Source organism: Macaca nemestrina, chromosome X, assembly GCF_043159975.1.
Source record: "Macaca nemestrina isolate mMacNem1 chromosome X, mMacNem.hap1, whole genome shotgun sequence".
Classification (NCBI taxonomy): Eukaryota; Metazoa; Chordata; class Mammalia; order Primates; family Cercopithecidae; genus Macaca; species Macaca nemestrina.
The window spans coordinates 111,334,697-111,355,749 of NC_092145.1; the positions used below are offsets into that span (position 1 = coordinate 111,334,697).

Sequence of the window (21,053 nt, forward strand, 5' to 3'; positions counted from 1 at the left end):
GAGGCTGGGAGAGGGAAGGTCCCCTTCCCTGTTCAAACCTGGATCTTTGTGATTCCAGAAGTCGTCATTCACCGAAGGGACCAGATTCATCCACCCGTCAAGAATTTATTAAGCACATGTTGCGCAGCGCAACGAACATAGTACAACAACCGCTCTCGATGGCATGGAACAGGCAGAGTACTCCCGGAAGACCAGCTGGGCGGTTGGACTGAGGATACCGAAAGGGCGGGGTTTCTGGTCCGCATCTCCAGGGAATGTAGCTGCCTCTGCCTCATAGTTATGGCTTTGGCTGAGAGAGCACAGCTAGATCGAGGTTGGAGCGCGGTCTAGGGCTGAGATATTACGAATATTGGCCGAGAGAGGGCGCAGTTCCGCAACTAAAAGTTGGCCAGGAGCCCCTCCGTGCGCCGACTGGCCATCGATGCGCAGGCGCAGAGGACCCAAGGAGCGGCTTAATAATATTATCTTGCAGAGGGATAATTTGAGAAGAGGGGGCGTGGCTCCGAAACCGACGCAAACATAGAGGCGTGGCTCAACCAAATCACCCCTCGCCTATTTGTCGCTGCCCCTGAGGGCGTGGTCTGGGTGCCTCTTCTCGGAAGGAGGGCGGGCCGAATCGCGTTTTTCCTTCGCGTCGGAGGCGTTGCTTAGGGCGGGCCCTCAAATCGCCGTTCAGCGATTGGCCGCCTGGCTAATGGGTCGTGGCCAGACGGGCAGTCCATCCCCAGTGCGGTCACTTCCTGTGGAGTTTCCCCATCCCTGGGAGGAGGGAGGAGGGAGGAGGGGGAAGAAGACGAGGGGAGGAGGGCGGTCGTCCGGGGTTAGGGTGGGGGGGGCGTCGGTCCCTTCTGGGCGGGGGATGACTCACGGCCCATCCCATCTCCCCGACGCCGCCCGCCCGCGCAGTGCTAGCTCCATGGCTTAGTGGAGGAGGAGGCGGTGGCGAGCTGGGGGGAGGGGGACTCTTATTTTGTTAGGGGGACCGGGCCGAGGCCCGACCGGCCTGGCAGGGCTCGCCCGGGGCCGGGCGTCATGTCTCATGCGGCCGAGCCACCTCGGGATGGCGTAGAGGCCAGCGCGGAGGGCCCTCGAGCCGTGTTCGTGCTGTTGGAGGAGCGCAGGCCGGCCGACTCGGCTCAGCTGCTCAGGTGCGGTGCCGCCTGGGGCCGGGAGTGCCGACTGGGGCTCCCAGGGGCCTGATCTGGGGGGCAGCGGGGGCCCCGGACTGGGATTGGAGGCCCTCGGCCTAGCCTTGGAGGACGTCGGGGCGCCTGTCTTGGGGGGGCACCTAAGGAATCCGGCAGTGGCCTGCTTGGATCGTGGCTTTATTAAAGGAGTCGTGGGAGTGCATTAAACGGGGTCTGGGTCAGGTTTGGGGAGCCCTTGACTGTGTCTAGAGGGGCCTATTCTGGAGTATCCAGAAACTGGTCTGAGATAGCTGAACTTGGCAGACTGGGACTCTGATTAGAGGCTGAATTCGGGGGTTTTCAGTTGGACATGAGGGGAATGAATTTGAGGGGACACTGTCAGGTGAGGCACTGGTTTTAAGGGAATCCTGGAATCTTTTTCCCTCAGTGTGGGAGAAGGGGTCCTGAGGGACACAAGTGCTGTCCTGGGAGCTTGGTGCCTCTCAGTGACTGGTTGCTGTGTTTGGGGATAACATGAATCTGGAGGGATTTGGAGGTATCTCAGATATGCTGCCTGGGACCAGCCTTGTGAGTGCGTGTGAATGAACAAGAGAAGCAACAACATTCAGCAAGACTTGGCCTGAATAATCCTTTCCCCCCTGCCCGCCCACCCAGCTGGGGCAGATCCCAAGGATAGTGGAAAAGCCCTCTTCCCACACCTGTTAAGGGCCTGAATGGGAGACAGACAGCCAGACAGAGGGCGATGATGTTTGTTACCTCTTAGCTCAGAGAAGGCCTCAGACCTTGTTTGGGAACCCAGAGGAGGCTCTTGTTCATGCTGCTACTCGTTCTAGCCTCTCAGCCCTTCCCACTACCTAGCCCCACACCCCTTTTCTTTTTATCTTCTTTTCGATCTCTGAGCTTCTGGGGGTAATCTGTCCATAGAGCTGGAACGAGTACAGATTGCACGATCCCTGCCTGGGTGAATCCCCTCTGGCCTCTTCTCATCCTTACTTTTATCAATGGGCTTTGGAGCCCCAGCCCTCCCTGATCACCCCAGTGCCCATCTCTTCCAACTTCTGTGCAATGGGTGTGTGAGCCTTGGTGGTGACGGGGCTCTTTGCCTCCTTTGTGCCTGGGATTGTGCTGAGCTCAGTGGCTCCCCCGAGCTTCCTCTTCCCCACTTCCTGGGTGGTTTTAGGGCTCCATCTGAGGGTGAGGAGAGGAAGGAAGACAGATCCTTGGGGAGGGGAGAGGATTCTTGTCAAGTGAAGTCACCAGCAATCTCTCAGCATTCTAAATGTTTGGCTAAATTGAAGGATGCATATTCATCCACGTGTGTGTTAACTGTCCCTTGCTCTCTGGGGCTGAGCAGAGCCTTTCTGTATATTGATTCACCATCTTCTAATTCCTCTGTAACAACCTAGATCATCGCAGTAGTGGACATAGTTAAAGGGAGGGGTGTATATGGCTTCTTATTTTGTATGCCAGTGGGTATTGGTGTTGGAGGTGTGTGTGTGTTTTGATCTATCCAAAAAAACAGAAGGCTGGGCAAGCTCCTCCGGCTAAGAAAAGAATGCTTGTATAAAGTGGATCAACCACCCAAATTCTCCCTCTTGTAAATCCAGTCTGTTGGAGTGAGGGGAGCCTTTGATATTTCTATTTTATATTTGGGCATGTGTTGGCATCCCATGAACTCTGACTGGGGCTGGGAGAAACTCATTTGTGAAATGGGTTTTCACAAATTTCACTTGACTTTATGTCAAGTGAATTATTCCCAGTTCTCTTTGTGATGCATTCAGTCTGTGTTACAAGGGACTGTTATGCTGAGGGGTGCCCCTACTTGCTCTGTGTGTGTGTGTGTGTGTGTGTGTGTGTGCATACACATATACCTGGGCTCAAATTCAGCTGTAAAGAAAATATTAGGGGGTTGGCCGGGCGCAGTGGCTCACGCCTGTAATCCCAGCACTTTGGGAGGCCGAGGCAGGCGGATCATGAGGTCAGGAGATGGAGACCATCCTGGCCAACATGGTGGAACCCTGTCTCTACTAAAAATACAAAAATTAGCTGGAGGTGGTGATGTGTGCCTGTAATCCCAGCTACTCAGGAGGCTGAGGCACGAGAATCACTTGAACCCAGGGGGCAGAGGTTGCAGTGAGCCGAGATCACACCACTGTATTCCAGCCTGGCGACAGAGCAAGACTTTGTCTAAAAAAAAAAAAAAAAAAAAATAGTAGGTGGGTATGGGGGCTGGGAGAACTCTGATAGGAAGTCAGGAATCCTTCTATAAAGTGAATTGTTATTCCTAAATTCTGTTTTCCTCAAACCTAGGTTGTTACAGTGTGGGGGCTGGGATGCAGGCGTTCTTATTATTCTGACTCTTAGGGACTATGAGTAACACAGTGGGGAGGAGAAAGGAGGATGGGGGAAAGGAGGTGGGAATTCATGGTTGTGTGGTACCCAGCAAGGTGGCCAAGTATGAGGGGCTTGTGCCTTCCTCTTGATTCTCCCCTTCTCTGTCTCTCTTTCTCTGTCTCAGGGGAGGGCTGGGGAATAAGGTCCTTCATTCAATCACTGACCACCACTCCACCTCCCCCTCAGCCTGAACTCTTTGCTTCCGGAATCCGGGATTGTTGCTGACATAGAATTAGAAAACGTCCTTGATCCTGACAGCTTCTACGAGCTCAAAAGCCAACCCTTACCCCTTCGCTCAAGGTATGTATGACTTGTCTGTCTGACTCCCTTCCCAATTCCTCAGCGCTCCTCTCCCCTCTTGATGGGCAGAGGCCCTCAGTACCAGCCCAACCCATTCTTTCACCAGTCTGCGTTTTCTAGGTGGTAAAATTAGGGGCCAGAAAGAGCATGTCACACAGGAAAGTGGGTGGCCAAGCTAGGATTCCAGTATCTCTGTCAAGACCCCTCCTGCCTCCCCCTGCCCACCTGCACACCCATTCATATGCAAGTGTTCCAGCTTCTGGTGTTCCAGCCGGCCTGGAGTGCTCAGAGATAAGGCGTGGCCTGCTTAAACTCTAGTCCCCGGGTGGGCGGGGCCATACCTCTAGCCCCAACTCAGCCCCTTCCCACACTACCAACTCACCCACCCTCAGCCCTTGAGGAGCCCCTGCTGGTCTCTTCTTTCCCCAAGCTTGGAAGTCTAAATGTGCTGAGTCATCGGCCTGGGCTCTGAGAGAGGGGAGGGGAGGTGGAAGAGGGGCAGGAAGAGAGTATTGTGAAATCTCTGAGGTTTTCAAGACTGACTAGCTCCTGGGACCAGAGGCCCAGACAGGGGAGGAAGAGGAACCTGGGGCTCCTCCTATCACCTGACGCCCACCCCCAGGAGCTCAGAGAGCTTCTCTAGCCTCACATTGGGCTTAGGAGCCCTCTGTATCCACATTCTGCTGCCACAGCCTCAATTCTGCTTCTTCTGCTCTCCTGTAAATAGGACAAACACCCCCTTGCAGAGCTGAACAATAGCATCTCCACTTAATATGTGAACAGGCTCAAATCTAGGCTTCACCATAAGGACCAAAGGCTAAAACTCCCCCACCAGACTGACCTCCAATGTGTCCCCCATCAGACTGTGACCCCTGAGAGCCACCACCAAGCCTGGTACCTGTGTCTCTGCTTCTACATTGTGGCCTCGGAAGGCAGAGAACAGGCCTAGTTCCTGTGTCTGCTCCATCACACTACGACCCTTTAGGCTTGGGACGAGACTTTTAGCTTACCTAAAATATGGCCCCATATTTCCCATTCCACAGCCTCCCAATATCACTGCAGGCCACACCAGCCACCCCAGCTACACTCTCTGCATCGTCTTCTGCAGGGGGCTCCAGGACCCCTGCCATGTCGTCATCTTCTTCATCGAGGGTCTTGCTGCGGCAGCAGCTAATGCGGGCCCAGGCGCAGGAGCAGGAGAGGCGTGAGCGTCGGGAACAGGCCGCCGCGGCTCCCTTCCCCAGTCCTGCACCTGCCTCTCCTGCCATCTCTGTGGTTGGCGTCTCTGCTGGGGGCCACACATTGGGCCGTCCACCCCCTGCTCAGGTGCCCAGGGAGGTGCTCAAGGTAAGGTGAGATCCAGAGGCCCTGGGAGGGGGCTCCTGGTGACTGAGGAGTAGTCCTAGGAGCTAGGGATGGCCTCAATGTGCTGGTGATTTGGGGGCTAGGTCTTAGGGGCTCTAAGGAAGGTCCCTGGTACTGTTTAAATGATCTGTGTTCATGTCTCATGTGTTTCGGGTTTCTGAGGTGATCTTGTGAAATTGCGAGGAGTTCTTGGGGGCCATGAGGATGTCTTGGTGAACCATGGAGGCTCATGAGTGCCCCAAGTGGGCCCTGGCTTTGTAGGAAGAGCTTCATGTGTGTGGGATACATTAGTTCTTTGGCCATCAGGGGGTCTTGGGGAAGCATTGTATGGTTCCCAGGTCTATTAGGTGGTGTCAGAGACTAGGGTGGGGAATCTTGGGGACTGTGACAGGGTTTTCCAGAAACTACGAGGGATCCTGTCAGTCATAGGTGGATCTTGGCAGCTGTGAAGGATTTCTGAGAAAGAGAGTTTGGGTCCTGGGGGAGACTTGCCAATGTTTTTGGGGTGTTCTCAGATTCTGGGTCCAGCTTGTCTGCCTGAGTCTAGGCACCGATGAGTTAGGAGGGTCAGGCTGGAGCTCAGAGTCACCCCTTTGAGTCCTGTTCTGCCTTGTCCCCTCCCTTTCCTTGTCTACCTTATTCCACAGGTGCAGACCCACCTGGAGAACCCAACGCGCTACCACCTGCAGCAGGCACGCCGGCAGCAGGTGAAACAGTACCTGTCCACCACACTCGGGCCCAAGCTGGCTTCCCAGGCCCTCACCCCACCGCCGGGGCCCACAAGTGCCCAGCCGCTGCCTGCCCCCGAGGCTGCCCACACTACCGGCCCTACAGGCAGTGCGCCCAACAGCCCCATGGCGCTGCTCACCATCGGGTCCAGCTCAGAGAAAGAGGTAAGAGGCTACAGCCAAACCTCCTCCCACATTCCCCTCCCAAATTCTTCTAACCCTGTATGATACTTACTTCTTCCCCTAGATTGATGATGTCATTGATGAGATCATCAGCCTGGAGTCCAGTTACAATGATGAAATGCTCAGCTATCTGCCCGGAGGCACCACAGGACTGCAGCTCCCCAGCACGGTGAGGCCCTGAGATGGGAGGTTGGTCTGAAAATTAGGGCATTTCTGTATCACCAAGACCATACTCAGCTGGCTGTGTGTATATGAGACCCTTGCCTGGATTGTGCTAAGATAGAGAGGGAGGCCTTATGGCAAGAATAGGGTATGTCAATGCCCTTGGACCTTGTTGGACTGTGTTGAGAGGTGGGCCATGTAGACTGTGAAAGATACAGGTGGGGAGTTCACTGAGACAGCAGGGTATATCAAAGTGCTTAGGCTTTGCTGTGAGAAGTACCAAGAGATGATAATCTTTTCTTTTTTTTTTTTGTGACAGAGTCTCGCTCTGTCACTCAGGCTGGAGTGCAGTGGTGCAATCTTGGCTCACTGCAATCTCTGCCTCCCCAGGTCTAAGCAATTCTCCTGCCTCAGCCTCCTGAGTAGCTGGGATTATAGGCACGTGCCACCACACATGGCTGATTTTTATATCTTTAGTAGAGACAGGGTTTCACCGTGTTAGCCAGGATGGTCTCAATCTCCTGACTTTGTGATCTGCCTGCCTTGGCCTCCCAAAGTGCTGGGATTACAGGCCTGAGCCACTGTGCCCAGCCTAACTTGCTTTATTTATTTATTTATTTTTAATTTAATTTTTTTTTTTTTTTTTGAGATGGAGTTTCACTCTTCTTGTCCAGGCTGGAATGCAATGGTGTGATCTCTGCTCATTGCACCCTCTGCCTCCTGGGTTCAAGCGATTCTCCTGCCTCAGCCTCCCAAGTAGCTGAGATTACCGGTGCCTGCCAGCATGCCTGGCTAATTTTTGTATTTTAGTAGAGACGGGGTTTCACTATGTTGGTCAGGCTGGTCTCGAACTCCTGACCTCAGGTGATCCACCCACCTCGGCCTCCCAAAGTTCTCGGATTACAGGCTTGAGCCACCGCGCCCAGCCTATTTATTTATTTTTGAGATAGGGTCTTGCTCTGTCACCCAGGCTGGAGTGCAGTGGTGTAATCTTGGCTCACTGCAGCCTCCACCTTCCGGGCTCAAGTGATCCTCCCCCCTCAGTCTCCCAAGTACCTGGGACCACAGGCTTGTGTCACCATGCCTGGCTAATTTTTTGTATTTTTAGTAGAGACAGGGTCTCACTATGTTGCCCAGGCTGGTCTCGAACTCCTGAGCTCAAGCCATCCACCCACCTTGGCCTCCTAAAGTGCTGGGATTACAGACATAGCCACCATGCCGGGTCTCATAACTCGCTTTAGAGCATGCCAAGTGGCTGTAGTTTTGCTTTTTTCCAACTTATCAATAGGATGGAAGCATGTATAAAAATGGGACTAATTTATCAGAACTTTTTATTGATTTGGACACAGCTAGAGATTGGGACCTTATATGTGGCAGACTGGAAGTGGGTTCAAGAGATTAAAACTCATGAAGAGGTGGGATTTGGATATACTTTATTTTATTTTTATTTATTTACTTATTTATTTATTTTGAGATGGAATCTCACTCTGTTGCCCAGGCTGGAGTGCAGTGGCGTGATCTCGGCTGAATGTAACCTCCACCTCCTGTTTCAGCCTCCCAAGTAGCTGGGACTACAGGTGCAGGCCACCATGCCTGGCTAATTTTTGTTGTTGTTGTTGTTGTTTTGAGACAGAGTTTCGCTCTTTTTGCCCAGGCTGGAGTGCAATGGCGTGATCTCGGCTCACCGCAACCTCTGCCTCCTGGGTTCAAGCAATTCTCCTGCCTCAGCCTCCCAAGTAGCTGGGATTACAGGCATGTGCCACCACCCCGGCTAATTTTGTATTTTTAGTAGAGACGGGGTTTCTCCATGTTGGTCAGGCTGGTCTTGAACTCCCGACCTCAGGTGATCCACCTGCCTCAGCCTCCCAAAGTGCTGGGGTTACAGGCATGAGCCACCATGCCCGGCTGTTTTATATTTTTAGTAGAGATGGAGTTTCACCATGTTGGCCAGGCTGGTCATGAACTCCTGACCTCAAGTGATCCGCCCGCCTCATCCTCCCAAAGTGCTGGGATTACAGGCGTGAGCCACCACACTTGGCCCTGGGTATACTTCAGATTGGCGTGCTGCTGCAGAGTATATCCAGGAAAGTGTGAAGGAGAGAAAAAAAAAAAAAAAAAAAAACTAGGCTGACATAAAGCAGTGCTAATTGAATAGTTGGGTAAGAATCTCCTGAGAGAACAGAATGTGCAAGAAGATACTGGAGTCAGGACCTTGGTCCACAGCAGCAGGAGACTCTGATGTGGAAGATGGTACAACTTGATCAGAGTGAAAGACTGGAGATTAGGTTGGAATTCTCCAGAAGGCCAGATTTTGGATAGAATGTTGTCATGACAATTTACCAAGGTCAGAGAAGATTGGGTTGGAGTGTTCCAAGAATGCTGGATTGGAATGTTGTGCTGGGAGGAGCTAACGGACTGGAATGTCGCATCAGAGCCGACAAAGACCTGAGAAGGGTGGTTTTCCAGCATTTCTTCTCAGAGCCAGCCCCGGGGTTTGGGAAAGGGGCTTTAGAGGTCACTGAGGGATATGAGGGACTGGAGGAAGTGATAAGCAGGCCAGGCAGGCTCCAGTCTCCCAGTGAAGCCAGGTAGGTCGGGTTTGCTCTGTCCTCCCTGTTGGGTCGCCATGTGAATTTGCCTTGAAGGAGAAACAAGGGTTCTGGTGCTGAGTCAGCCAGTCTTTGCATTAGAGGGATATGTGGAAGCTCAGGAACCTGGTTCTGAGGAGGAGCCAAGCCTGGGGTTTGTTCCCAACTGGTGGTTCTCTGCCCTCTCTGCCCCCAGCTGCCTGTGTCAGGGAATCTGCTTGATGTGTACAGTAGTCAAGGCGTGGCCACGCCAGCAATCACTGTCAGCAACTCCTGCCCAGCTGAGCTGCCCAACATCAAACGGGAGATCTCTGGTAGGTGAAAGGGTCTTGGTCCCATGGCCCTACACTTTACCCCAGGTGAGCCCTGTGCCTGCCAGGTCTAGAGATGGGCCTGATTCTGGGGAAAATGGTTTGGACATACAGAAATGGGGGCTGTTTGTCCCCTTTCCCCATGTGGCTTGTGGTCTTGCTTTCACCCCGCCTCCTCTCACTTCCTCTCATCTTGGATTTAACAACCAGCCTATCACCAAGGCTTAAAATAGAAAAAAAAAAGGCACTTTTTAAAAACGGCATTTCCCCTGCTTTCGGCTACCAAACCCTACCTTAGCATCTGCATGCGTTTCTTGCCTTCCTGTGCCCAGAGGCCCTGATCACTCCACTCTTTTCCAGAGACCGAGGCAAAGGCCCTTTTGAAGGAACGACAGAAGAAAGACAATCACAACCTAAGTAAGCCAGAAAGCGTGTGCACTGCCCAGGTGCTGTGCAGGCCTGCCTCACCCCGAGTCCTGGCCCCCCATGGGGAACTCCTTCCCTGCAACAGCCTCCCAACTCCCTACTTTCTGTCTCTTCCATTCTTGGCTAATTGACAACTCTTTCTCCCACTCTTTCTTCCTCTCCTCCCCTCTCCAAAGTTGAGCGTCGCAGGCGATTCAACATTAACGACAGGATCAAGGAACTGGGCACTCTCATCCCTAAGTCCAGTGACCCGTGAGTCTGGGCTGGGACCCTGCCAGTGGGAGGTGGGGCAGGCGTCCCATGCTACTAAAATTGTGTCTTGGTGGGATCACCAGGCAGTCTTGGCCCAGGCATTTCTCTTCTGGTTCTTTCTCAGCCTGAGCAGGGTTGCAGAGCCTCACTGTGTCAGCACCTAAAATTTTAGGGACATAGTGTTATGGTCTGTGTGCCCCATCTGGTCTCCGTAGGATATATGCACCTACTTTTCTGTTCACTTAGTACTTCCTTTTTTTTCTTTCTTTTTGAGATGGAGTCTCACTCTGTCACCCAGGCTGGAGTGCAGTGGTGCAATGGTACTTCCTTTATTTATTCAAGATTTGTTTATTGGCCGGGTGTGGTGGCTCATGCCTGTAATCCCAGCACTTTGAGAGGCCGAGGCGGGTGGATCACCTAAGGTCAGGAGTTTCAGACTAGCCTGGCCAACATGGTGAAACCCCCTCTCTACTAAAAATACAAAAGTTAGCCACGTGTGGTGGCTCACACCTGTAATCCCGGCACTTTGGGAGGCCGAGGCAGGCGGATCACGAGGTCAGGAGTTGAAGGCCAACATGGTGAAACCCTGTCTCCACTAAAAATACAAAAAATTTAGCTGCACGTGGTGGCACGCACCTGTAATCCCAGCTACTTGGGATGCTGAGGCAGGAGAATCACTTGAACCCGGGAGGTGGAGGTTGCAGTGAACCAATATGGCGCCACTGCACTCCAGCCTGGGTGACAGAGCAAGACTTCGTCTCAAAAAAAAAAAAAAAGATGGCCGGGCGCGGTGGCTCAAGCCTGTAATCCCAGCACTTTGGGAGGCCGAGGCGGGCGGATCACAAGGTCAGGAGATCGAGACCACAGTGAAACCCCGTCTCTACTAAAAATACAAAAAATTAGCTGGGCGCGGTGGCAGGCGCCTGTAGTCCTAGCTACTCAGGAGGCTGAGGCAAGAGAATGGCGTGAACCCAGGAGCCGGAGCTTGCAGTGAGCCGAGATCGCGCCACTGCACTCCAGCCTGGGCAACAGCGTGAGACTCCGTCCCCAAAAAAAAAAAAAAAAAAAAAAAAAGATGGCCGGGCGCGGTGGCTCAAGCCTGTAATCCCAGCACTTTGGGAGGCCGAGGCGGGCGGATCACGAGGTCAGGAGATCGAGACCATCCTGGCTAACACCGTGAAACCCCGTCTCTACTAAAAAAAATACAAAAAATTAGCCGGGCTTGGTGGCGGGTGCCTGTAGTCCCAGCTACTCGGGAGGCTGAGGCAGGAGAATGGCGTGAACCGGGGGGGCGGAGCTTGCAGTAAGCCGAGATCGCGCCACTGCACTCCAGCCTGGGGCACAGAGCAAGACTCCGTCTCAAAAAAAAAAAAAAAAAAAAAAAGATGGCCGGTGCGGTGGGAGGGCAGGTGGATCACGAGGTCAGGAGATCGAGACCATCCTGGCCAGCATGCTGAAACCCCATCTCTATTAAAAATACAAAAATTAGCCGGGTATGGTGGTGGGCACCTGTAATCCCAGCACTTGAGGAGGCGAGACGGGTGGATCACTTGAGGTCAAGAGTTGGAGACCAAGGCCGGGCGCGGTGGCTCACGCCTGTAATCCCAGCACTTTGGGAGGCCGAGGCGGGCGGATCACAAGGTCAGGAGATCGAGACCACGGTGAAACCCCGTCTCTACTAAAAATACAAAAAAAATTAGCCGGGCGCGGTTGTGGGCGCCTGTAGTCCCAGCTACTCGGGAGGCTGAGGCAGGAGAATGGCGTGAACCCGGGAGGCGGAGCTTGCAGTGAGCCGAGATCGCGCCACTGCACTCCAGCCTGGGCGACAGAGCGAGACTCCGTCTCAAAAAAAAAAAAAAAAAAAAAAAAAGAGTTGGAGACCAGCCTGGCCAACATGGTGAAACCCCATCTCTATAAAAAATACAAAAAAAATTAGCGGGGCATGGTGGCACAGGCCTGTAATCCCAGCTACTCAGAAGATTGAGGCAGGAGAATCGCTTGAACCCGGGAGGTGGAAGTTACAGTGAGCCGAGATTGTGCCACTGCACTCCAGCCTGAGTGACAGAGCGAGACTCCATCCCCCACCCCCTTCCCCCAAAAAAAAGGAGAAGAGAAAGATTTATTTATTGAGCCTCTGGTTTGTGCCAGGTACCATATTAGGCCCTAAAGATACCAGAGGGAGGCTGGGCATGGTGGCTCACGCGTATAATCCCAGCACTTTGGGAGGCCGAGGTGGGCAGATCACGAGGTCAGAAGGTCGAGACCATCCTGGCTAACACAGTGAAACCCCAGCTCTACTAAAAATACAAGAAATTAGCCAGGTGTGGTGGTGGGCGCCTGTAGTCCCAGCTACTCGGGAGGCTGGGACAGGAGAATGGCGTGAACCCGGGAGGCTGAGCTGACAGTGAGCTGAGATCGCACCACTGCACTCCAGCCTGGGTGACAGAGCAAGACTCTGTCTCAAAAAAAAAAAAAAAAATACCAGAGGGAACAAAACAGACCTCATGAAACTGATGTTTTAGTAGGGGCAGACAAATAGTAAATAAGTAAACATCCATGAGATCCATTATGATGAGTGTTATGAGAAGAATAAAGACTGGAAGGAAAATGGGAGAATGTTGGAGAGGGTTACAGTTTGGGGTAAGGAAGGTGAGGACAGGGCAGGCCCCAACTGACAAGGAAACGTTTGAATAAAGATCCCAAGGAGGCAAGGGAGGGAGCCGCATAGGTGTCTGGGGGTAAGAGTATTCAAGGCAGAGGGCACAGCTGGGATTGATGCCCTGAGATGGGAATGGTTTTCCGTATTCTAGGAGCACTGAGATACCAATGTGGCTGTAGTGAGATCAATCAGAGAGACATAGGGAAGAGAGGAATCCTAAGGGGTCAGGTCAGAGACGGCTTCCAGGGTTTGGAGTGTGATGGGGCACCGTTGGAAGATTCCAGGCGGGAAGTTTTCCTCTGGGTACTCCATATCTTTAAAGGACCCCAGCCTCAAGTTCTAGGCATGTGGTGGGAGGTTCCCACCTGGTGCAATCCCCGCCTCAGCTCCTGAGAAACCCCTCATGTGGCATTTCCCACTTGCCTCCCACTTGGGCCCCACAGGGAGATGCGCTGGAACAAGGGCACCATCCTGAAGGCCTCTGTGGATTATATCCGCAAGCTGCAGAAGGAGCAACAGCGCTCCAAAGACCTGGAGAGCCGGCAGCGATCCCTGGAGCAGGCCAACCGCAGCCTGCAGCTCCGAATTCAGGTTTGAAAAGAGGAGATGGTGGTGGGGGAAGTAGGGGAGAGCTTCCTGCAGGTGGAGACAGAGAGAAAGCGGGCCAGGGTTTCCCTTCCTGGCATACTTGGGGTATCCCCGGGCTTCCCAACTCACATGATGGTGATAGTGATAATGATAAGTAATAATCATAATATTAACAGGGATAATATTGCTAACGTACATAACTTTTAGCTTGTGCTCTGTACTGTGACAAGAGCTTTATATTCACTAACTTATTCAATCCTCACAATTCTATGAGATAGGGGCTTTTTTTGTTTTGTTTTGTTTGACACGGAGTTTTGCTCTTGTTGCCCAGGCTGGAGTGCAATGGCACAATCTCGGCTCACTGCAACCTCCGCCTCCCGGGTTCAAGCAGTTCTCCTGTCTCAGTCTCCTGAGTAGCTACGATTATAGGCATGCACCACCACGCCCAGCTAATTTTTGTATTTTTAGTAGATATGGGGTTTCTCCATGTTGGTCAGGCTGGTCTCAAACTCCCGACCTCAGGTGATCCACCTACCTCAGCCTCCCAAAGTGATTACAGGCGTCAGCCACCACGCCTGGCCTAGGGGCCATTATTATATACCCACTTTACAGTTTGCGACTCTGAAGCTTCAGAGATGTTAAGCACCTTGCCTAAAGTTTTCCAAGTAGTGAGTAGCAGAAGCTGAATTCCAACCCAGGGAACCTACCCTTTTCAACCTTTACACTCCTCTGCCTCTAAGGGACTCTGAACCCTACTTATCCTGCACCCAACCCTTATTTTTTACAGGAGCTAGAACTGCAGGCCCAGATCCATGGCCTGCCGGTACCTCCCACCCCAGGGCTGCTCTCCCTGGCCACGACTTCGGCTTCTGACAGCCTCAAGCCAGAGCAGCTGGACATTGAGGAGGAGGGCAGGCCAGGCGCAGCAACGTTCCATGTAGGGGGGGGACCTGCCCAGAATGCTCCCCATCAGCAGCCCCCTGCACCGCCCTCAGATGCCCTTCTGGACCTGCACTTTCCCAGTGACCACCTGGGGGACCTGGGAGACCCCTTCCACCTAGGGCTGGAGGACATTCTGATGGAGGAGGAGGAGGGGGTGGTGGGAGGACTGTCGGGGGGTGCCCTGTCCCCACTGCGGGCTGCCTCCGATCCCCTGCTCTCTTCAGTGTCCCCTGCTGTCTCCAAGGCCAGCAGCCGCCGCAGCAGCTTCAGCATGGAGGAGGAGTCCTGATCAGTCCTCACCCCTCCCCTGGGACTTCCCCACCCAGGAAAGGAGGACCAGTCAGGATGAGGCCCCGCCTTTTCCCCCACCCTCCCATGAGACTGCCCTGCCCAGGTATTCTGGGGGGAAGAGGAGAAGTGATCAGGCCCCACCCCTGTAATCAGGCAAGGAGGAGGAGTCAGATGAGGCCCTGCACCTTCCCCAAAGGAACCGCCCAGTGCAGGTATTTCAGAAGGAGAAGGCCGGAGAAGGACCTGAGATCAAGGCCTGCCCCCTGGGGATCACAGCCTCACCCCTGCCCCCGTGGGACTCATCCTTGTCCAGGTGAGGGAAGGAGACAGGATGAGGTCTTGCGCCTGTACCCTAGGGACTGTCCTAGCCAGGTCTCCTGGGAAAGGGAGATGTGAGGATGTTGCTCCATCCTTTGTCTTGGAACCACCAGTCTAGTCCATCCTGGCACAGAAGAGGAGTCAAGTAATGGAGGTCCCAGCCCTGGGGGTTTAAGCTCTGCCCCTTCCCCCTGAACCCTGCCCTGCTCTGCCCAGGCAAGGAACAGAAACGAGGATGACACCCAGCCCCTTCCCCTGGGAACTCTCCTGGCCTTCTAGGAATGGAGGAGCCAGGCCCCACCCCTTCCCTATAGGAACAGCCCAGCACAGGCATTTCAGGTGTGGAAGAATCAGTAGGACCAGGCCACCACTCATGCTTGTGGAGATCACAGCCCCACCCTTGTCCCTCAGCAACATCCCATCTAAGCATTCCACACTGCAGGGAGGAGTGGTACTTAAGCTCCCCTGCCTTAACCTGGGACCAACCTGACCTAACCTAGGAGGGCTCTGAGCCAACCTTGCTCTTGGGGAAGGGGACAGATGATGAAATTTCATGGGTGAATTTTCCAGACCTATATCTGGAGTGAGAGGCCCCCACCCTTGGGCAGAGTCCTGCCTTCTTCCTTGAGGGGCAGTTTGGGAAGGTGATGGGTATTAGTGGGGGACTGGGTTCAGGTTACCAGGACCAGTACCTCAGTATTCTTTTTCAACATGTAGAGCAACAGGATGAAGGAAGGGGCTATCCTGGGAGCTCCCCAGCCCAGGAAAAACTGGAAGCCTTCCCCCAGCAAGGCAGAGGCTTGGAGGAGGGTTGTAAAAGCATATTGTACCCCTCATTTGTTTATCTGAATTTTTTATTGCTCCACATACTGAGAATCTAGGCCACCCCAACCTCTGTCCCCCACCCAGTTCTTCATTTGGAGGAATCACCCCATTTCAGAGTTATCAAGAGACACTCCCCCCTCCATTCCCACCCTTCATACCTACACCCAAGGTTGTCAGCTTTGGATTGCTGGGGCCAGGCCCCAGGGAAGGTATACTGAGGGGTCTATAGGTTTGTGATTAAAATAATAAAAGCTAGGCGTGTTTGATGCGCTTTTAACTTTGGCAAAGAGTCTCCTGTCCTTGTTTTTCACTGTGCAGTGAACATGGCCCATGCAGGCCAAGAGGGATAAAAGTCCTTGGGAGAAACAGATTCCAGAAGAATGGATAAAATAATTTAGAAAGGAAGAGGGCATGGAGGAAGACTATGCAAACAAAAGACATTAGTCCTTTTAAAGACCAATCACCAGGCACAATTTTAACTGCTGCAAGTGTTTTATCTAATTTATTTCTCCAAAGGAATGTTAGTCAGAACATGCTGCTTCTTACTTCCATTTGGTCTTTGAAGAAGCTGAGGAATAGAATTGAACTGTTCTGAAGATACGCAAGCCTGTAAATGGGTGAGGCGGTAAAACAGTAAAGTCAGGTGAGTGAGGGCTCGATTGAAAAATGCCGCTGAGGGCAGAGGGGGAAAGAAGCTTTTCTTGCAAATCCACTTTTGAAACTGATAAGGAAGTCTATGAGGATATTTCCTGGCAGACAACAGAGGTATTCAAGATGGTGGAAAGGGCAAAGACAAATATCTGAAAGGCAGAGAAACAGGCAACCAAATGAATTTTGGAACAGATGTTGAGATTTTGGGAGAATTTAAATGAACACAAGTATCTTCTTGAAGGCTGGGAAAAAGTATTTTTCCCGCAATTTCTCAACCAGACACTGACTCCTAGAACAAGCATCAAGCCTGTTCCCTCCATTTCCCCCACCAGACTGTGACCTCTGAGGGCTGGAACTGGGCTTGGTCACTGTGACTCCTCTCTCTCTCTCTTTTTTTTTTTTTTTTGAGACAGTCTCACCCTGTCACCCAGGCTGGAGTGCAGTGGCATGATCTCGGCTCACTGCAACCTCTGCCTCCCAGGTTCAGGTAATTATCCTGTCTCAGCCTCTCAAGTAGCTGGGATTACAGGCACCTGCCACCACACCCAGCTAATTTTTTGTGTTTTTAGTAGAGATGGGGTTTCACCATGATGGCCAGGCTGGTTTCGAACTCCTGACCTCAAGTGATCCTCCTGCCTTAGCCTCCCAAAGTGGTAGGATTACAGGCGTCAGCCTAGAAAGCTGGCTCTTTCTAACCTGTCACATTGCTACCCCTCCAAGCTTGGTTGCTGAATCTCTGTAACCAGACTGATGGCTCCCTAATAACCTTTATTTTTCTCCTCAACTTTGCTATACTCTCTCTTTTTTTTTTTTTTTGAAGTGGAATCTCGCTCTGTTGCCCAGGCTGAAGTACAGTGGCACAATCTCTGCTAACTGCAACCTCTGCCTCCCAGGTTCAAGCGACTCACATGCCTCAGCCTCCCAAGTACCTGGGATTACAGGCGCACAACCACGCCCAGCTAATTTTTGTATTTTTAGCAGAGACAGGGTCTCACCATGTTGCCCAGGCTGGTCTCAGACTCCTGGCCTCAAGTGATACACCTGTCACGGCCCCCCAAAGTGGGATTACAGGCATAAGCCACCATACCTGGCTCTATACTCTCCTCTTAATTTAATTTAATTTAATTAATTTATTTATTTGAGATGGGGTTTCCCTGTCACCCAGGCTGGGGTGCAGTGGCGTGATCTCAGCTCACTGGAACCTCCGCCTCCCAGGTTCAAGTGATTCTCCTGCCTCAGGCTCCTGAGTAGCTGGGATTACAGGCATGTGCCACCACGCCTGGCAAATTTGGGTACTTTTTTTTTTTTATACGGAGTCTCGCTCTTTTGCTCAGGCTGGAGTGCAGTGGCACGGTCTCAGCTCACTGCAACTTCCACCTCCCAGGCTCAAGCAATTCTCCTGCCTCAGCCTCCTGAGTAGCTGGGATTACAGGCACCTGCCACCACGCCTGGCTAATTTTTGTAATTTTATTACAGACAAGATTTCACCATGTTGGTCAGGCTGGTCTCAAACTCCTGACCTCGTGATCCACCCGCTTCGGCCTCCCAAAGTGCTGAAAGTACAGGGGTGAGCCACTGCGCCTGGTCTTTTTTTTTTTTTTTTTAAGACAGAGTCTTGTTCTGTCGCCCAGACTGGAGTGCAATGGCGCGATCTCGGCTCACTGCACCCTCTGCCTCCCAGGTTCAAGTGATTCTCCTGCCTCAGCCTCTCGAGTAGCTGGGATTACAGACACGTGCCACTACCGCCCGGCTAATTTTTGTATTTTTAGTAGAGATGGGGTTACACCATGTTGGCCAGGCTGGTCTTGAACTCCTGACCTCAAATGATCCGCCCGCCTCGGCCTCACAAATTGCTGGGATTACAGACATGAGCCACAGCCCCTGGCCCAATTTTTTTGAACTTTTAGTAGAGACTGGGTTTCACCATGTTGTCAGGTTGGTCATGCACTCCTGACCTCAGATGATTCGCCCACCTCGGCCTCCCAAATTGTTGGGATTACGGGCGTGAGCCACCACGCCTGGCCTCTTCTTTATTTTTTAAACGTAACATGTAATGCCCAGAGGGTTTTTTTGGGGGGGAGGTGGGGACAGGGTCTCATTCTGTCACCCAGACTGGAGTGCAGTGGAATGATCTTGGCTCACCACAACCTCCACCTTCCAGGTTCAAGCGATTCTCCTGCCTCAGCCTCCTGAGTAGCTGGGATTACAGACACATGCCACTACTGCCTGGCTAATTTTTGTATTTTTAGTAGAGATGGGTTTTCACCATGTTGGCCGGGCTGGTCTTGAACTCCTGACCTCAAATGATCCAACTGCCTCGGCCTCCCAAAGTGCTGGGATTACAGAGTTTTTTGTTTGTTTGTTTGTTTGTTTGTTTTTTTGTTTTTTTTTTTTAGATGAAGTCTCACTCTGTCGCCCAGGCTGGAGTGCAGTGGTACGATCTTGGCTCACTGCAACCTCTGGCTTCCAGGTTCAAGCCATTCTCCTGCCCCAGCCTCCCGGGTGGCTGGGACTACAGGCGCACGCCACCACGCCTGGCTAATTTTTTGTATTTTTAGTAGAGACAGGGTTTCACCGTGTTAGCCAGGATGGTCTTGATCTCCTGACCTTGTGATCCACCCGCCTCAGCCTCCCAGAGTGCTGGGATTACAGGCGTGAGCCACCGCACCTGGCCTCCCAGAGTTTTTTAAAAGTTTTTCTGAAATAATTTTAGATTTACAGAAGAGTTGGCCGGGCGCGGTGGCTCAAGTCTGTAATCCCAGCACTTTGGGAGGCCGAGATGGGCGGATCACGAGGTCAGGAGATCGAGACCATCCTGGCTAACACGGTGAAACCCCGTCTCTACTAAGAAATACAAAAAATAGCCGGGCGAGGTGGCGGGCGCCTGTAGTCCCAGCTACTCGGGAGGCTGAGGCCGGAGAATGGCGTGAACCCAGGAGGCGGAGCTTGCAGTGAGCTGAGATCCGGCCACTGCACTCCAGCCTGGGCGACAGAGCGAGACTCCGTCTCAAAAAAAAAAAAAAAAAAAAAAAAAAAGATTTACAGAAGAGTTGCATCACCATTAGTGAGCTTTCATACCTGTCACCCACCTCCCCTTAATGTTAACATCCTACATAACCATGGCACATTTACCAGTGCTAAGAAAATAACATTGGGCCGGGCACAGTGGCTCACGCCTGTAATCCCAGCACTTTGGGAGGCCGAGACGGACAGATCACGAGGTCAGGAGATCGAAACCATCCTGGCTAACACGGTGAAACCCTGTCTCTACTAAAAATACAAAAAATTAGCCGGTCGTGGTGGCAGGCACCTGTAGTCCCAGCTACTCGGGAGGCTGAGGCGGGAGAATGGCGTGAACCCAGGAGGCTGACAGTGAGCCGAGATCGCGCCACTGCACTCCAGCCTTGGCGACAGAGTGAGACTCTGTCTCAAAAAAAAAAAAAAGAAAACATTGGTAGAGTGCTATTGACTCAACTTCAGACTTTATTTGGATTTCACTGGTGAAATTTTTCCACTAACGTTTTTTCTGTGCTAGGATCCAAGTAAGGATGCCGTACTACTTATTCCTGTGAAACAAATGGCCACAATCTTAGTGGCTCCAAACAATACACATGAATTATCTCTCAGGTTTTGCAAGTCAGGAATCCAGGCTGGGCTCAGCTGGGTCCTCAGCTTCAGCCTCTCTAAGGCACAATCAAAGAAAGAGTAGGGCAGGATTGAGGACTTCTCTGAACATGCGACTGGGGAAGGATCTGCTCTGTGCTCCCGTATTTGTTGGCAGGATCCGGTTCTCTGCAGCTTGTTGGACAGAGGGCCCCAGTTCCTTGCTGGCTGTCAGCCAGAGGTGCCCACCATCCACACCTTTCCACGCGGTGGCTCACAGCATGGTAGTTTGCTTCAGCCAAGCCAGCAAGAGAAAGAGTTGGCTAGCAAAACAGAGGTCACATCTCTTGTGATCTAATTATGGAAGTGATACCCCTCAAGGTTGAGGCATTCTGTTGCTTGGAAACAAGTTAACTGAACGGGGAGGGGATTACACAAGACCAAGAATATAGCAGGCAGGGAGCACTGGTTGAGTGTATCTCAGAAGGCACTTACCGCAGATACTATGTTGTACTAAGTGGTCTTATCTTCTTGGTTTTTGCAGACAGTTTCTCAGTCTGTCCACTGAGAAGTCCTACAAATCGTGCTATTCCAGAAACAATGAGCACATCTAGTGGCCAGATCTTGGTTTCTTTTTTGTTGTTGTTGTTGAGACGGAGTTTCACTCTTGTCGCTCAGGCTGGAGTGCAATGGTGCAATCTTGGCTCACTGCAACCTCCGCCTCCTGGGTTCAAGCGATTCTCCTGCCTCCGAGTAGCTGAGACTGCAGGCGCTGGCCACCACGCCTGACTACTTTTTGTATTTTTAGTAGAGAGAAGGTTTCGCCGTGTTGGCCAGGCTGATCTTGAACTCCTGTCCTCAGGTGATCGCCCACCTTGGCCTCCCAAAGTGCTGGGATTACAGACCTGAGCCACCGCACCCAGCCTGGACCTTGGTTTCTTTTTTTTTTTTTTTTGAGACAGAGTCTGGCTCTGTCGCCCAGGCTGGAGTGCAGTGGCGTGATCTCCGCTCACTGCAAGCTCCACCGCCTCCCAGGTTAACAAGATTCTCCTGCCTCAGCTTCCCTAGAAGCTGGGATTACAGGCACCTGCCACCACGCCCAGCTAATTTTTTTGTATTTTCAGTAGAGACAGGGTTTCACCGTGTTCACCAGGATGGTCTTGATCTCCTGACCTCGTGATCCGCCCACCTCCGCCTCCCAAAGTGCTGGGATTACAGGCGTGAGCCACCGCACCCGGCCTGACCTTGGTTTCTAAATGCCATTCTCCAGTAAAAGAAACCAGGACTGGCCGGGCGCGGTGGCTCAAGCCTGTAATCCC

At 52.4% G+C, this 21,053-nt stretch overlaps 1 protein-coding gene across 2 annotated transcripts; it reads left to right on the top strand.

Annotated features, from left to right (window-relative positions):
- Nucleotides 1-874: 874 nt before the first annotated feature.
- LOC105493918 (transcription factor binding to IGHM enhancer 3) lies at nt 875-15,767 on the top strand. Of its 2 annotated transcripts, none has more exons than XM_011761911.2 (10): nt 875-1,148; nt 3,729-3,842; nt 4,886-5,189; nt 5,855-6,100; nt 6,183-6,287; nt 9,065-9,182; nt 9,540-9,596; nt 9,782-9,857; nt 12,960-13,107; nt 13,892-15,767. In XM_011761911.2, exons 1-10 carry the CDS (start codon nt 1,033-1,035, stop codon nt 14,333-14,335), a joined length of 1,728 nt encoding a protein of 575 aa, XP_011760213.1. In that variant the 5' UTR covers nt 875-1,032; the 3' UTR covers nt 14,336-15,767. The 2 variants fall into 2 exon arrangements, with proteins under 2 accessions (XP_011760213.1, XP_011760214.1); XM_011761912.2 differs by having other exon boundaries at nt 876-1,148; nt 4,951-5,189.
- Nucleotides 15,768-21,053: the final 5,286 nt, after the last annotated feature.